We start from the raw sequence: 18198 nt of genomic DNA, 5'->3' as shown, positions 1-18198 counted from the left end.
ATGCACACTCATGCTTGCGAAACACTGCTCTGGCATAGTGGTTCTCAAATGTGGAGGGCTCGTCAAAGCCCTCCAGATTGCTGAGTCCCACTTGCAGAGTTTTTCACTTAATAGGTCTTGCCTGGAGCCTGATAATTTGCCTGTCTAGTAAGTTTCCAAGTAATGCTGAGGCTGCTGGTCTGTGTACCACCCTATGAGTCACTGCTTTGGCTTAGGTCCCACTCTAATCACGCTGCCTAATACCAACACCTGTACCATTTTTTTCCTTCACTTGCTGAATATCACAGCAACACTCAACCTGGTGCTGTGATCACCTAATTGATGAAAACGGCCCAGGTTTATTTGTAGCTGAGCTTTGCTTTCAGAGTAGCAATTTTCAACCCCTGCACATCAGTATTACCTGGGGAGCTTTAAAATAATTGAATTCTACTTTAATTAGTTTGGACTACCGCCCAGGCATTACTATTTTTAAGGTGTCCCAGATGATTCTTACATAAAGCTAGGATTGAGAACCATTAAAATTCTTAGGGCTCCTTTCTCAGTTACTCCCAGAGACCTCTTTTCCATGTCATTATTAGCTCAGGATTTCTGCATTTTTCTTGGATAAATGGGAACTAATAAAGGGGATGGTGACAAGTACCCAAACTTTGTTGGAAGGATCTTCCTAGGATTACTTGCCTGATAAACAGAGAGTTTTATAATCTTTCAAAAATATCCCTCAGTCCTTTAAGATTTCTCAATAAACACATATACTCTTCCCTGCAACTTCTTATAATTGGACCTTTTACAAAAGAGCCATATTCATTTTAACAGAAGTCCCTTTTTAAAATTACTTAGAATAAGGAAATTTTAAAAGAAAGATGCAGTGATTTCTTCGTTACTTAAGCATTCAATACTGGATTATCATGTGAACATGGTAATTTTACCACATATAGCAAGAAGTAGAAAATAAGTTAAGGACTAGTGGACAGACTAAGAATATTTTCCTTTAGATTCATAGGGGCTTCTCATTAGAAGAATTATTTTCCTAAAAATATATATACACTGAGACCTGTCGAAAAACTATTCCTTTTAGAAAGAATTTTATGACAGAAGGATAAACTTGCATACAGAAAAGGTAATTAAATATGAATAGAGAATACAGTTGCAGCCTACAGTGAAATTTAATTGGCAAAATTCCTTATTCCTTTAGTTCAATACATGTCTTATACTCTGTGTGACATTAGCTTGGCATAGAGATTAAGAGGATAGGATTTATGGACCCGTTGCAGGTTTGTATCCTAGCTTGCTTCCTGCTCACTGTGACCTTGGACAAGTTAGTTATAGAACCTCTTTGTGCCTCAGTCTCCTCATCTTTACAGTGGGGATGATAATAGCATGTATCCCATAAGGTTGTTGTCAGAGTTAAATGCATTAAATGTATGTGAAGAACTTAAAATGGTCCAACATACAGTAGGAACTCAAAACAACAACGACAACAAAACCCAACAACAAAAATCTAGCCTGTATTTTTGCAATGTACATTCATGTATTCTAATCCTTAAAACTGAGATAGTAATGAGATACACTTGAGCCATGTTTACATATGGCAATCACTTCCAAAATCTTAGGTAAGTGGGATGAGGTGGGGTGGGGTGGGGTGGGAGGAGGAAGGATAGAGAAGAGGGACACATTTAAATGAGTGGAAACAGAGATTCATGCCTTGCTTGTGACTACCCACACAGTTTCTCAGTTACATGGACACAGACTCCTTTCATGCCCCATGAGGATTCTGGGACGGTAACAGCCTCATTTCCGCCAACTGTCTGTGGGGAGAGTTTCACTATTGGGCTAAACACTTTCCCTTCTCTGCAGCTAAAAGAGGACTCCCACTTCTTGCTCATACCTGGAGAAATCTGAGAGTCTAGAGCAGGGTTTCTGAACAGTGGCTGCTCACTTGAGAGCTTTGGAAAAATATGCTAATCCCTACCCTAGATGTTATGATTTTCCTAGTCCCCACTAGTCTGGGCATAGATATTTTTCAAAACACCCCAGATGATTTTAATATACAGCTAGAAGTTTGAGAGCCATTTCTAGCGGCCTCTTCATTTATCACTCCCTCAATCAAGAGACCCTCCTATGACCGCTTGTTTGCCACTGATGCACTGCAAACAAGTGTGTGACACTCTCTCACAGTCTGCTACTTGAGTCTCAAATTCCCTGACCTGTATAGGTGCTGAAGGAATGCACACTCACTGAAATGAGAAGTCAAGGAAAAATCACAGGGGGAGTTGGATGAAGGAGGGAGATAAAGACAATCAGAAGAGGTGACTCCTAATAAGGCATGTTTATGAGAGAAAACAGAAGAAAACTTTAGAAAATATGTATCTTAAGGACAGATGTAATCAGGGAAAAAGGATTTAAAAAACGCATTTCTGATTTCTGGCCAAGATGGCGGAGTAGATAAATGTTGTTCTTACCTCCTCTCATGAACACATCAAAATTACAACTAAACTACAGAGCAGCCATTATTGATAATCACCTGAAGTCTAAATGAACCAAAGTCCTACCTCTAAGGACATACAGAAAAGGCCACCTGAATAAATAATTCAATTTATTTCCTATAAATCATGTTAAGTATGCATTTATTGAAGGACACTCTCTCCCCCAAATGCTGTCATTCCCCAATACTTCCACCAAATTTTGGCTTTCCTCTCATAAGCACACTGAATCTTTAAAAGCATTTTGCAAAATTAGTATGTCTAACACCTCTCAAAATAATGTTAAAATGATCATAATTTGAGAAATTAAAGAGAAAAAACAGGCAACATAAAGGCACAATATTAGTAATGAGGAAGGAGCTATAACTATGGATATAAAAGAAATTTAAATAATTATAACAAGTACTTTGCATAACTAAGCTGCTTCAAAAAATGCGTGTAATAATGGATGATCTTCTGAGAAAATATAAATGGGAAAAATAGCCTCAACAAGAAAAGGAAAACATAAAAAAACCAAAAGAGCCTCGCTTTCTAATGAGGTTCAGGTGAGAGCTCCTTAGAGAGACCAGCTCCCCTACCAGGGTGAGCCTTTTTCAGCTATACCTCTTCAAATTCTCTCCAACTCCTATACTCCCCAGTATATCCCACAACTTTTTCTAATAAGGATCCCTAGCCTGGCAGTCATCAATCTGGGTGAGGGACCAAAAAAATGGCCAAGCCTAGTTACCTCCTTAGTGTCCATTGGTCCCCCTAGGAACTCAAGCATCCTTACTAAGCAGTGGGATGCAGCGTGCTCTACTTTCACGCCTCACTTCACTCTCTCCAAATGTCTTTTTTTTTAAAAATATTTTATTGGGGAATTGGGGAAGGGAAACAGACAAGTTGCTGTCCTTTTGTTCTTCATTCTAGTTGTGGAGGATGTTGCTTCACTGGCCCAAGTTGGTATTATCATTGCACTCTTCCTGGGTGAGGCAGATCAGTCGCCGGCCACTGGACAGCCTCTCACTGCTGCTCTTGGCAGTTCCCCCTGGCTGCCGGCTGCTCACACCGGCTGCCAGTCACTCACGGTAGCTTATGGCAGTCCACTGCAGCTCCATTGCAGCCTACACTGTAGCTGGCAACTCACAGCAGCCCAGCTCCAGGTCGAACTGTTGTTCACTATCTTAGCTGTAGAGGGCAGCATCACTGGCCTTAATGTGGGATCTGAACCGGAGCCTTGCTGCTCAGAGCTGGCGTCCCAAACCAACGTGCCACTCAGCCGGCCCCAAATTTCTTTTTATGTAGCTAGACATGGGGCAAACAGATGTACAGCTGAGGAGTGAGATGGCAGATCCCACCTTTTGCAGGCACCAGTGTTTATGAGAGATTCCTTAGGAAACCCCTCATCAGCTTTGTAGAGAAAGCATCCCTGCCCCATCCTGCATTGACGAGAGAGGGAAAAGCCACAGCAGACCCTGTGAGGTCAATGACTAATAATTCTGATACCGCCTCCCCTCCTTACCCTGACCTGACTAGTTTTCTGCTGCTATTTGGGAGAGTGAGGCAATGCCTAGGCTCAAATATTGATGGACGTTTATGGAATACAATGTATTCATTGTTCCTTTTTACTCAGCTGTGGAGTAAAAAGTCACCTAGTTGCCAATCTAAGAGAACAGAATAAGTGCCACTCAATCACTTACTATATTAACAAAATGCAGTCCAATGTTATGTTAAACAAATATGACTAAGTGGAGTAAAATTTAGGAATAATAAAAAGTACTACACATTGACTCTTACTATGTCCCAGACAGTTTGCTAAGCAATTTCTAAACTTTATTTTACATAATTCTGACAGCAATTCCATGAGGTAGGCATTACCCTCTACTGAGACTCAGAGAAATTCATTATTCTGCAGAAGTTCACATAGAGTCAAGATTCAAAATAAGGTCTAACTCCAAAGCCCATGCATGCTCCTTGGTTCACCACAAGGAAATCCACATCTGAACATCTCTATGTATTCTACAAATGTATTTTTTAAAATACCTTGATAAGATAAGGATAAAAAAATTTATCTTCTTAACAAGATTGTATAGCCAACATCCTTAGGTTGGAACCCTTGACACATTCCCATTTAATTTAGAAACAGAAGGATGCCCATTCTCACTAACATACTACACTATTCTGGAAGTGCTTGCCAATGCTATTAAATAAGAACATAATAAAGTTTTTAATGTTTTGAAAGGAGCAGATTAATTATTTCATGAAGATTAAATGATTGTTTATTGAAAAACCCAAAGAGAATAAACTAAAAACTCATCAGAAATTATAACATTTATAAGAAAGTTCAATAAAAATTTTCTAAATCAACTTGTGACTTCAACAGATATTTATTACACATGTACTATTTGCCAGCCACTGTTCTAGGTGCTGGTAATATGACAGTGAGCAAAACAAAAACTCCACCCTCAATTTACGTTCTAGGATAAGGCAGAAGACAGATAATAAACTAGATAAATAAATATAATATAAATCCACTAGCTATAAATGCTATGAAGAAAAATATAGTAAATTAAGAGAATTAAGATAGACAGGGATGACTGGGGAGGGCGGGGGCTCAGAAATGACCTTTCTGAAGAGGTGAAAATTTGAGCAGTCTTATAAAATAAGTCTCTATGACTAAAGGGAGTGAGCTTGTAATACCTGGGGGGCGGGGGCGGGGGGAAGGGAGGGATTTTACAGGCAGAGGGCAGAGCAAGCGCCAAAGTCCTTAAGTGACAGCGTAAGTTTTTTCCCTTAAATCAAATAGTCAGAAAATTCACTCGGTTTCCACATGGGGTGAAGGCAGGTACACAGAGAAAGCCCTGGAGGGGCATTCATTGTAAGCCCTCTACTCAGAAATATGAGAATTGTGGGGGAGGGGGGAGTTTCCTGTCTTGCAGTGAGGATTTAATTTTTTTTTTCAGTCTGACAGGAAACAACTGGAAGAGAGATGACAATACATTTATATTTAACAGGTGTCACCATGGTTGCATTGAGAATAGACTGTTGGGGACAAGAGTGATAGCAAAGAGAGCAGACAGGAGAAGGCTAGAGACGTAGAGAAGTAGTTCAGATGAGAGATGAAGGGTCTTGGACTAGGGTGCAAGGAATGAGGAGAGAAGCGGTTGGATTTGGAATGTATTTCAAAGAAAGATTCAGTGAGATTTACCCACAGATTGGGAGTGAGGAATGAGAGAAAGAAATCAAAGATGAGGGGCCAGCCGAGTGGCTCAGTGTGAGCCCTGAGCAACAGGGTCACCAGTTTGAGTCCCAGCCTGAGCTGAGCTGCCCCTGAGCTGCCAACAGCTGACAGGATGGCTCAGCTTAAAAAAAAAAAAAATCAAAAATGGCTGCAGAGTTTGTGGCCTAAGCCTCTGGTTGAATGGAGATGGGGAAGCCCGGGTGAGGAACAGATTGGGAAGGCAGGCAAAGCAAGAATTGGGTTTTGATAATGTTAAGGTGGAGATGGTTGTAAAACATCTAAATGCAGAAGTCATGTAGCAGTTGGATATATAAATCGGGAGTTCAAGAAAGGATTTGGGATCTAGGCTATAAACCTGAGGGACATCAGCCTATAGGTAAAATTTAAAGGTGTGGTAGTACTGGGTGATATCAACTAAGAGTGAGTGTCTGAGGCCTGAGAACCAAGTTATGGGTTACAAGCATTTGAAGGTCAGATATATAATGAATTATATAATACCATTAACTTTCTTATATACCATCAATAGTCAGTTAGAGAATTTAGGGGGAAGGGTTGGCTGAGTGGCTCAGTTGGTTAAGAGTTCGCTCAAGAGTGTGAGGGAGCTCTGAGCAACTGCGGTTTGATGCCCGGCCCGAGCTGAGCTGCCGCTGAGCTGCCAACAGGTGGCAGGATGGCTCAGCTAAAAAAAAAAAAAAAAAGATATTGGACAACGTCAGGCTTGAGTCAAAGTGGTGGGACATGGAGTTAGGATCAGTTCAGATACCAGAATAGTACACCAGATCACATAGTTTATTTATTATAAACAGGAATTTTTCTCCCCTAAATTCTTTTTTTTTTTAACAATTTTCCAGCATATTTTTCTAAAAGGGTTAATCAGCTCCTGAACAAGTTTCCTGGAGTGCTCCCAATTTTATGACAACAGCAGTTTCTTGTCTCTCTGTACTTCAAGTGATTATCACTAATATTTTCAGCTCCTACTTAATCAGTCCCAACCTCTTAGACTTTGTACTGTAATATATTAATACAGTAACATCGAAATCTATATAACTGAGACTTCAACACATTTCTACAAATTTATTTTTTAGATTAGCTTTACAAATTTTCTGGTTATTTTCATTTAGATTAATTTTATTTCTTCCAGGTATGTCTCCTTCAAAAATGAGCCTAAACCTAAAAAGAGTGATGTTGAAAAGTTAAATTTAAGACCACACTTTGTACCAACAAATATAAAAAATCAAGAAAGCAAGTCAATAGGTAATGCTTGTGTAACATATTTACTTCTCCTTTGATTTATCAATGAGTATTTTTATTATATACCTTAGTATTTATTAATGTGTATCATAAAAGTTCTTGATGATTCGATGTCTCTGTTGAAAGCATTTGCTTGAAAGTATATGGGTTATAACTGCAGTGTGGAAGATTTTAGTGAGCTATAAAGAAGAATTTCCTAAGATGAAAAGATGTTGAGTATCAGAATAGACAATTTATATATTTCACAAATTAAGAATTTGTGAAGAATTCTTAAAAATATAAGAATATATTTTTATGTTTATATATTTTTCTAAAAGGAAAATCTGAGTTTCTTATCAGTTTCTTTTCAGAAACCATAAGGTTTTCCTTGCTAAAGTAAATAGAAATTTACTTTACATGAGCTATAAAATAAAGGAACTTACTTTTTTAGAAACTTAAGGAATCTGTGAGCTAGGAACCAACATTATAGGTCCTCAGATAATTTGAGTGTTTTTTGTTTCCTTTGTTTTTTCTTTCTCTGGCGTTATAAAAAAAAACAAACATTCAGTTACATCATTCTCATCAACCTCCTTGCCTCCACATTGCCCCATGTTGCCTAACGCAGAAAAGCTGTGGGGAAGGACCTCTGCTCCAGTGGGTCCAGAAGACAGAGCACTGAGTCAGAGGGTTATTCTTGAGCCTTAAGATCTAATGAAGTTTGGGCCAGCCGAGTGGCGCGATGGTTAAGATCTAATGAAGTTGGCCTTACTAGGTTTTATACTTACTTGGGACCTCTTTCTTCTTTCCTCTTTCTCCCTTTTAGAATGGGAATTCAGCCAAATTCTTTGCCACTTTATAAGAAATATAGCCTTTTGTCCATTGTCCAATAGCATGTTCTTCATTTCTGTTTGAGAACTCATCAGAATGGCCTTTACCATCCATACTTCTACTAATATTTCTGCATGTGATTATGTACTCTCTAAGAAGATAGAAGCTTTCTTTACAGCTCTCCTCTTTGTTTCTGAGTTCTCACCAGAATCAGTTTTAAAATCCCTGCATGGCTACATTGGCTTTCTCTAGCATGCACATCAAAACTCTTTCAGCCTCTACTGACAACCTAGTTCCAAAGCCACTTTCACGTGTTGTTCCAGCAGCACCCCACTTCTCTGTACCAGTTTCTCTCAGTTTAGGCTGCCATAACAAACTATGATAGTCAGGGTGACTCAAACAACAAATATTTGTTTTTCACAGCTCTGGAGGCTGGAAGTCTGAGATCAGGGTGACAGTATAGTCAGGTCCTGGTGATGGCCCTTTTCCTGGTTTTCAGACAGTTGCCTTCTTGCTGTGCCCTCACATGGCAGTGAGAGATCATCTCTCTCATGTCTATTCTTATAAGGGCATTAATCCCATCATGGGGGCTCCACCCTCATTACCTCACTAAACCTAATTACCTCCCAAAGGTCTACCTCCAAATACAGTCACATTGAGGATTAGACTTTTAACATATGAATTTTGGGAAGGACACAAACATTCAATACATAGCAAGTACCCTATCTAAATTACACCTCTCCCTGTTGTTCTCCCTCACCAAAATTTGTTTATTTCTGTCACAGCATGCATCTCAATTTATAATTATTCACTCCTTTGTTTCTTTAATGGATTATTTTCTGTATTATTCACTAAAATGTATGCATCATTGGGCAGGAATCACAATCCCAGAGTCCCACACTAGTGTTTGGCATATGTGATCAACAAATAGCTAATGACTGAATGAATACCATATTTAGTTTGTTACATCTAGTATCATATTTAATCTTCACAGCATCCCTATTAAGATAAGGACTATTATTTCAAATTAACAGATGAGAAAACCAAGGTTCAGAGAGGTTAAATAACTTTCTTAAGGCTACATAATTCACACACACACACACAAAATAGGTGTTGATCCCAGGCTATCTAAATCCAAAGATGGTATGCTTGATACCCTACATTATACCTACTTTAAGAAAACCCATTAAATAATAATCCAAATTAATAAAACTCATAATTGGAGATGGGGGTTGAGGGGAATATTTCTGTTTTCAAAGGAATTCATGAAAAGATTTCTTTGACTGTCAAGTATTATTGTTTTATTTAGAAATCCAATTTTTCCCAAGAAGATACAGCTTTATTGTATAGCAGTAAGTAATCAAAAGTTTTATTCTGTTAATAAAATTTCATTGTTAAAGCCAATTATTCTAGCTTTATATATTTAGCTTTAAAAATGTAAAAGCATTGCTATGTAAGGAAATAAAATTATCATACTACATTTCTACAAAGTTTACTACAAGTAGAGAATATAGTTTATTGAGTTAAATTAAAAGTAGTCTAATAGTATGGAAATATTATTTACATTTGGATTTGTTTCATTAGAACCAGTGGAAGAAAATCTAAAATCAAGATATAGTAGACGTTTTCTTTATCTTAAGGATACAGGTGAGGTAGGTTTAATTTGTATGCCTACAATTACTTAATAAAAATTCAAATTAGCCCTAATAATTTTATATATGTTTCTACAAATTCCAAATTCAAATGGATTTTAGGATTAAAAGCATTAGATATTTTGTTTGTTTATATAAAGGACATTTATTATAAAGATGGATACTTGGTTTGTAAAGAACATTATTGTTTGTTTAAAAACTAAAATATTAAAATAAAACATCAAGAAGAAACATACTTATCAATCGAGCAGTTTACAAGGTCAATCAGGAAAAGACAAATATTTCAGAATCGAAAGTACTTGTGTAATAATAACTTTGGATATCAATATCTATATAAGTATTTGTACCTATACATGTGCAAATTATACCAAGTTATGTAATTCGTTTTTTATTAAATTTATTGGGGTGACATTAGTTAGTAAAATTATACAGGTTTCAAGTGTACAATTCTATATTACATCATCTATATAGTGCATTGTGTGTTCACCATACTTGCATATGTATATGTATGTTTTGGATATCTAGATATGTGTATTTAAGTAAAAGCATGTGAAACTAATCTGAGACCCTCACTTATGAAAAACCTGTATCATTTTTTCCACTTTCTCCTCCTTTACTCAGGACTGTTTGCTGTACTTACTCTGTGTATGAGAGAGTAAAGTTTCTGTTTAAACTGAGATATGTCTTGGTATTTGAACTTTAGACTTTCCCTGCATTTGGAGAAATAAATTTTATATGAATATAAAGGCTAGGTTTTAAAGATAAAGAAACTAAAACTTAACAAAAAGTGTAAGCATAAGCAAGTTTAAAAGTTTTTGTAGATTTGTTTCCTCATCCATAAAGTGGCAATAACACCCATCTCATAGATTTTTTTTGAGAGTTAAATAAACATTATATTTAAAGTATGTAAAGAACTAGACAACTGTAAGTTATCATAATTAGATATTCCAAATGGGAACCAAGACGTATAAATTATCAGTATACATGGAAAGAAATAACTTCTAAAACAGTTTTCCATTTTTTTTCTGACATTTAGGTGGAAAATGCTAAGCTTTCACATGACCAGTATTCACAGCAGAGACAAGAATGTAGACAAACACTGGACTCTACAGCCTCTTTTCCTGTACCCAGCACTCAATCTAGTGCTTATAAGAAGGAAAAAGACTCCACTTTATTTACAGGTATACACATTGTGTGTTTATATTGAAATAACTGAAAATTAAATGCATCTAACTTTAGGATATAATCATTAAGAAAATCTTTAACCAAGGAATATCAGAATTTGACCATATTACCATATTATTTCACTACTTAATAACATCTGAAGACTCTCTAGTACAAAAATGATAAAGTCTAGATTCTTTAGCATAGTATATAAGATCTTTCCAGGCTTCTATTCTGTCTCTTTAGCCATACTGATTCTAGTCCTAATGAAGAGTCTGTTCCAACTACTGTGTGGTTTGATCTATTCTATTCTCTATGTTTAGAACATATTTTTCCACCTGATAGATTCCTATTCATCTTTAATAGTTGGGAAACTTTTAGCTGCAGAAAATTTGATTATATGTGGCTTAAAGAATAAAGATACTACTTATAATCTCAAATAACAAGAAGTCCCTCCGTAACACAGTTCCAGGGTTGGTTAATTCGGGGGGTTAATGATGTCATCAAATATCCACTTCCTCCATCTTTCCTCAACTTTCTTCAACTGTCTTACCAAGGAGCCTTGTCCTCCTAGCCTTGCTGTATAATATGGTGACTACTAGTTAAGGTTACTTGTGTGAGCAACAACATCCAGTGAAAACATCTCTTTATAAGAATGAGGAAAATGTTCCCCGAAGCCCTCCAGCACACTTCCCCTTGTGTCTTCTTGGCTAGAATAGCTTCATGCACCGATATCTAAATCAATAAATCATTATCGGCTTAAATCAGTTTTTTCGATTTTTAACACAACCCACAGTAAGAAATACTTTTTATATCACAGCTAATATATATGATATATATGTAGAGCAGAAGATTCACATTCATGGAGTTTTAATTTTTGTCTTTGTTAGCTGAACTTGATTACAGTATTTTAGTGTTTTGTAGTTATTACTAAGGATTCATGTGATGCTTTCTATTCTATTTAATTTTTTAAAATGCTGATCAGGAGATGCTAAATTGACTTAATGTCTAAATTGATGGGTTGTAGCTCACATTTTGAAAAGCATAGGCTTAGATCATTCAAGGTTCACTCCCTTGAGTTAGGAAAGAGTCCAGCCTCCTTTGAAGGACCTATTTGCTTAGAGGAGTTCTGAGATGCATAAGATCAGAGTTCTGTTAGCAAAGAACAGGGGGGAAGGACTGTTAAATAGGCAACTCTCTGTTTACCACATGATTCTTTAAGTGTCACATCTTCTCCAAAGTATTCCCTGATAGCAGTGACAGGCTGTTCTACTCTCTCAGCAAAGCAAATCTTCAATTATAAAATTTCTTGAGTCTCTTTATAGAAGAGGCATTATAATTCTTTTATCAAAGTCCCAAATTAAGACTTCTGGGAAAGTTGGCAATGTAAATACAAGTTTATCCAGGCCAAAATGAATTTTAAAAAGAAGAGAAGAAAAACGTATTAAATTAAAACTAAAACATTTTATCCCAAACTCAAAGCATATCTGCTATATATTACAATATGAAATATTTCAAAGAAGATTCCAGAAGGTAATGCACACTTCCATTTCCTAGGAGAAAGGAAGAATATTCAAAGATCCAATATCAGACATTTTAAAACACTCCTATTAACCTCCCCAACACACACACACACACACACACACACACACACACACACACACACACACACAAAGAAAAGGGGTTTGTTATCAAAGATGGGGAAATTCTCCCCCTGGGATCCCTTTCCTCATTGCAAGTCAATCGCATTCCAAGTGATTTCTAGCACTATTTTGAGAGAAAGGTAATGACCATATCTAGTCATTTCCTTCCCTGGCTTCCTAGTATTGCTTCAGGTGGACTTAGGGAGAAAACCTGCTAATTTAGAGCAAGATCTTGAAAAGAGGGTTGACAACAGAAGAGATACAATTTCCTAGGAACCATCTTTGCAAGTGCAAATAATAGCCACAAAGATAACTGTGTAAAGAAAAAAAACGTGTGACTCCATCAAACAGCCCAAGAGCCATGATTTTCTTTGACTACCGTATTTCCCCATGTATAAGACATTCCCATGCATAAGACACACCTTAATTTTGGGGTCCAAAATTTGAAAAAAAAGTTGTATTACATAAAGTTATTGAACTCAAGTTTTATTCATCATAAAAAAGCAAAATTCGAAAAAGCAGGAAATGCAAGTAAAATAATCTACAACCACTGTATAAGACGCACCCAGTTTTTAGACCCCAAATTTTTCGAAAAAAAAGTGTGTCTGATACATGGGGAAATATGGTAAATTCCTCCCTAAATTGAATTGCTTACCCCAAAAGTGAGGTAAAAAACTGGAACCCAAGTGACACCTCACATATAAGTGAACAGAGTACCCAGCACCACCATATTAGAGTCATGAAGAGGTTTCACAAAACATACGGTGCACAGAAACAACGTGAGTGTCTGGGAACACTTTTAAGAAAGTAGAGAAAGGCAGGAGTGGCTTTCAAGCATATCTGGGAATTCAACCTTGGACACTTTCTTCATACCAGTTGGCCAGATCCACTTGACATTTGCTAGCTAACTTTCCTCCATACCAACAGTGTTTACGCAGCTGAGACTTCCCACTGGCTAATAATGACTTTACATTTGGATGTGAAAATTTGGGAATGCCTTTCTTCCGCAAAAATCTCCAGGAGAAATTTTATGTTTGATTTGTCTTCGCCAAGCATTAGATCCTTGATCTCAGTCTTTTCCAGTTTTGTCTTGTTGTCTGAAGTTTTTATTGAATAGCTACGACAGATCAGGCACTATATCAAGTGCTTTCTATATGCTATTTTATGTTGTAAAATATTTTATACAAGGTATTTTATAAATGTCATAATACACGTGCCTTTTATGAAAATCTTTTATAATTTCAGCTCACACTGAAATAAAAGCTAAGAAATCATTTGAGTTGGTTGGCCACTTAGAAGATTATGTAAATAAAAGGTAATTATTTAAAAATTTTTAATATTTTATTCTGTTCAATGATGTTGCTAATAGAAAGAGTTATGCCTTTTTTTTTTCTAGTAGATCAGAATGAATTTGTCCTGGCTTATTATTACTATTACTATTACTATTAATATTAATATTAGGTGCATACTGCAGTCCAGTGACTGGTCCTAGACTGCTTAGCTAGTCAGGATTGCATTCAGACCTTGGGCCATATTCTATCTGCTGCAAGTTTATAGTCAAATGGAGAACAAGACATGGAAAAATGAATGGAAAGAATGCAATTGTGTTTTTGTAGTAGAGACACAAATTTAATTACACTAAAGTGTGGATGTGAGAAATGTAGCTTTTTATTTCTGTATAAAGTTCTGATCTTTCTTATGAGATCTTCAAACTCTGTGTAATGAAAACAAAAACGTATTACTCCACTGTGTTTTAAACTTTGTTTGGAGCAATAATATATAGCCTCTTTAGGTTTATCTGAGTCTTTCTGTTTCTTTCTGAGATGGTATTTGAGTAGATGAGTGAGAGCCTCACTGGACTTTGTGACACTGAGAAAAAGGACTTGACCAGGGTCTTGGTCAATGTCCTTGTACTGCTGGCTTCACTCCTGGATGTTCCGTGGCTGCTGATATTTGCGCTTCATGAGCTTGTGGCCTATTCTGTCTGAATTTGGATACGGTCCACTCTCAACTCTCATTAGTATGGTGGAGCTCTCTGAGCCTGTCATGCCCTTCATTTGCCCTTAGACTGTCCATCACTGTGCCAAGCCCTTGCCGTGGGTTACCTCCCCCTTGCAGTGGAAAGCAGTGTCAATGTCATATGTGAACCAGAGAAGATGTGGAATGAAAACTATATTCTCTCTCTGCCTAACCACACTAATCCATCCTTATAACAAAGCCAGGACCACCCTTTGTTGGCAGGAAAGCTGCTTTGCACAGCACTTTTCTCTTAGAACTTCAACAAAGGATGTGGAAATACCTCTCTACTTTTGGTGTTCTCCTCAACATACATAATACACCTTCTCCCCACACAAAAACCAAGGAGGTGCACATATTACCATCTTGCTTCCACCACAGCTTTTGCCATTTTCTCCCACAACCCAGCAGGAAGGGATGGTCTTGTCAGGTTGTAAGTCTATGGCAGAAGGCTGGGGGGAGATGTTGACAGTGTCTTTGATGAATGGGGGAGGCAGACAAGAACCAACAAACTGAAATCAGCCCTATAGACACTTATGCTGAAGTTATGTTCACTTTCAGAAGAACTTCTCCACAGATAAATGATTTGAATACAAGAGAAAATATATCTGTCAGAAATGATCAATTAAGTGAGTATTGTTCAGAAGAAAAGAAAAGCTTTCTCCCCTTATGCTTTGAGGATGAATTGAGAAGGCCAAATGCCAAGATAATCAACATTAGTCCAGCAAAAGCAGTAACTTCTCACATGGTAAGAATACCTACTAATAATGTTCAGTAAATGCATGTATTAGTACTACTTGTGGAAATGTTATATTCTAGTGACCATAATATTTGACAAATCTTTCTCTTGTTTCACATTCTGATGTGACAACAACACATAAATTCTTAATGCTCTTTTTAGAGCCGCCACCTCAAACTGGGGATTCCTTTGCACCAGCTGAAAATTCTGTGGTTTTTTGGTTTTTTTTTCCATGAAGAAGGCTTTATCAAATTTTCTTGATTATGAAAGAAAAATAAAATAAACCTGATATTTTTAAAATGACTTGATCATGTGTCACTTTTCTATCAATCTACTTTAGCTATTCCAACCAGAAAATACATTTAATAAAGGCTATTTTGGTAGCTCACAGAGTCTCTAGGAAGTCTGGAAAGACAATCTGGCTTGAAAGCTATCTAATGAGGAGTTACCCAATTACAGCCTCCGTCTCCTCTACTGGGGCCCATGCTATTGTCACTGATAACAGTTCACAATTCAGATTCTGGGCAGGGGACACTATTTCTAAGACCTTTCCCACTCATATATCTACCACCACCTCACTAGAATGTTTTCACAATGTCTGCTTTTTCACAGTGCTTGTTTTTTCTGAATGAAAGACTTTCTTAGGAATATTTTATTGGCAGGGCCTAGGTCACATGCCTATTCCCCAACCTCTGGGGAGCCTGATAAAGCTTGTTTCTGCTTCCACCTAGGGTACATAGATTTGTATGATAGAAAATTCCCTAAGGTGTCGGATAGACCAAAAATATGATAAATCTCCACTACTGTGCCTAAGTAGGTAACATTGGCATCACCAGTGGATTGAAAAATTAGATCATTTTTTTTTATAATTATAGGCAGTAATTAATATGCCTTTCAAATGAAGTATGCTAATGTACAGTTAGGTGGATCCCAGTTTCTTATTTCATTAATTATATTTCTAAAGGGAAAGTAGCAATCATTGGGCTAAAGTTTGCAAACTAAATACTGGAAATATTCATATTTACCAGTTTCTTTGGAGTTAGTCTTTTATAATTAGAATAGAAATTTGGGAAAGAGTTTAGTGAGTAGCTCATACATGCAGATTTTGCTACTACTGTGATAAATGCCCTCTATTTTTAAGTCAATCTACTACTTTGGCTATTTTATTCTGTAGATACGTAGTGAGTATTTTTTATGTGCTAAGTGTTGGGATACAGTAGCAAATATAATCATTGTAAAGATAATTTTAGATTTTCTGAGTTATTTATTAGGATAGCTAGACTTTGTAATTTGGGCTTGTAGTCAGTTATGTCTCTTATGATCTTTGACTCAAACCGTTTTTTTGGTATGTTTCTTATTTCTGGACATGGAAACCTAAGAAACTCCAGACAATGTTTTATTCTACCAACCATACTATTTCCCAAAGACAACACCTCAAACATTTAAAAATGTATTTATTAAAAAAATGTATTTATTTCTTTATATCCCACTTTATTTCAAAAAGGTTTTTAGAAGAGCAAAAGTTCAGATTTAGCCTTGATATCTTCATAGAATATTAAAAAGAGAAGGAAGTGTGTCACATACAAGTACATGTTTTTTGTGTGTATTGAATACTACTATTGTTCATATTAAAAACTTTTATGTAGTCATTTTTAGAATATTGTACCATTTTTATTTTTATGTTTAAAATTATATGTATCTAAAATTATATGTAGCCTTCTGGGCTCAATGGACTGATGACTAAATTCTTTTCTTTAATCCACAGGAACAAAATGACACAAATCCCATAATTTTCCATGAGACTGGATATGTACAAACATTACTTCTGACAAAAAATAGGCTTCTTTCTCATCCTATGGAAAATAGAAATACTTCCCCATATAAAAGAGTAAATTTTGTTCTAGAAAGAAATCATGAAATCTTCAAATCTTTAATTAATAATCAATTTATTACTGATTCTAAACCCAAAAGAACTATGCCTGCAGCATGGAGGAAAAATATACAAGCATCGTCTCTTGAAGTGGGCTATAGAGTTGTAGAGAATAAACTAAAGAAGAAAACTAGTATGAAGACATTTGAAAACATGTCTTGTAATAAACCCTATAATTTCTCAGAGACTTTTTCTAGCCTAACAAAAAAATGTGTAGGTTTCCTTGATAAAACTGTTATTCAAGAAATGAGTACTAAAAATGGTAAATTTAAAAGCATGTTATCTACAGTTAAACCAATGAGCAAATTCAGTGCCTCACCTGTCAAATATTGCTCAAAGCCTTTAAAAAATGTACTCAAATTCTATAAATTAGATACTGTAACACCACTGGATGATTTGTTAAACTTGTCAAGTGGAAATTAAAAACCTCATAAAATATTGTTTATACAGCAATATTTGGGTATGAAGAAGCAAATAACAAAATTCCAAGAGCATAGAAGAAATTTTTATCTACATAGTAATGTTCTAATGAATGGTATAAGAAAACAAACATAGAAATTGGAGTTACAAATCAATAGTAGCATGCTTAAGAAAAACCAACATTTTTACTAAAATGTAAAGGACAAAATTAGGAAATAATTATCAAGAGGAACTAGCTAATTTCTGTTATCGCAATTAGATTCCTCAAGTCACCAGCATTCTGACAGTAAAGTCTGATGTGGACCAAGAATGTCATAGACTGATTCTGGAAATTCGCTATTGGAAACCAAATACTGTTAATAACCTTGCTCTATTATCGAATATAAAATTAGACAAATGTACCATTAACTTGACGCATGTGGAATTAATCATATCAGTACTTTGGATGATCATTGGAAAATAGTATTACTTTAGCAATTCATGTAATTAAAAAGGCTTTGTAAAATTTCAAATAGCTTTTTGTTAGTAAATGTTAGAACTTCATTCCTATATAGTGCTTTTTCCAAGTATAACTTTTATCTAAATTGTTCAATAATTTAAAAGAATAACTTATCCTTCATAAGCTAAATAATTTTGGTAAAAAAATCTTACAAAGTAGTGAATATTTTAAGTGTATTATTACATTGCTATTTCACTGTTTATATGAATGAATTTGGGCAAATAATGTAAACTTTCTGAGCCTCAGTTTACTGTATCCCCTTCTTAAGATGGGGACAACAATACTTTTATTACAGTATTAGTTTTTTCAGGATTTAACAAATGTGGCGTACCTTGAGTGTGATAAGCATTCGTTAAAGATCCCTTTCCGATTCCCAC

The 18198-nt window shown here is 36.0% G+C and overlaps 1 protein-coding gene across 1 annotated transcript in view; it reads left to right on the top strand.

Annotated features, from left to right (window-relative positions):
• The window catches only part of CUNH1orf141 (chromosome unknown C1orf141 homolog), a 22578-nt gene extending 5253 nt beyond the window's left edge, over positions 1-17325 (top strand). The window contains exons 3-8 of the mRNA XM_019646694.1: positions 6842-6954; positions 9343-9410; positions 10447-10591; positions 13463-13532; positions 14795-14981; positions 16738-17325. Coding sequence (XP_019502239.1) covers positions 6842-6954; positions 9343-9410; positions 10447-10591; positions 13463-13532; positions 14795-14981; positions 16738-17325 — 1171 coding nt within the window. The remainder of the gene's footprint in view (positions 1-6841; positions 6955-9342; positions 9411-10446; positions 10592-13462; positions 13533-14794; positions 14982-16737) is intronic.
• The last annotated feature ends 873 nt before the right edge of the window (positions 17326-18198 follow it).

This window comes from Hipposideros armiger, unplaced genomic scaffold (assembly GCF_001890085.2).
Source record: "Hipposideros armiger isolate ML-2016 unplaced genomic scaffold, ASM189008v1 scaffold_106, whole genome shotgun sequence".
In the NCBI taxonomy this organism is placed as follows: Eukaryota; Metazoa; Chordata; class Mammalia; order Chiroptera; family Hipposideridae; genus Hipposideros; species Hipposideros armiger.
This window is presented reverse-complemented; position numbering and strand designations above follow the sequence as displayed.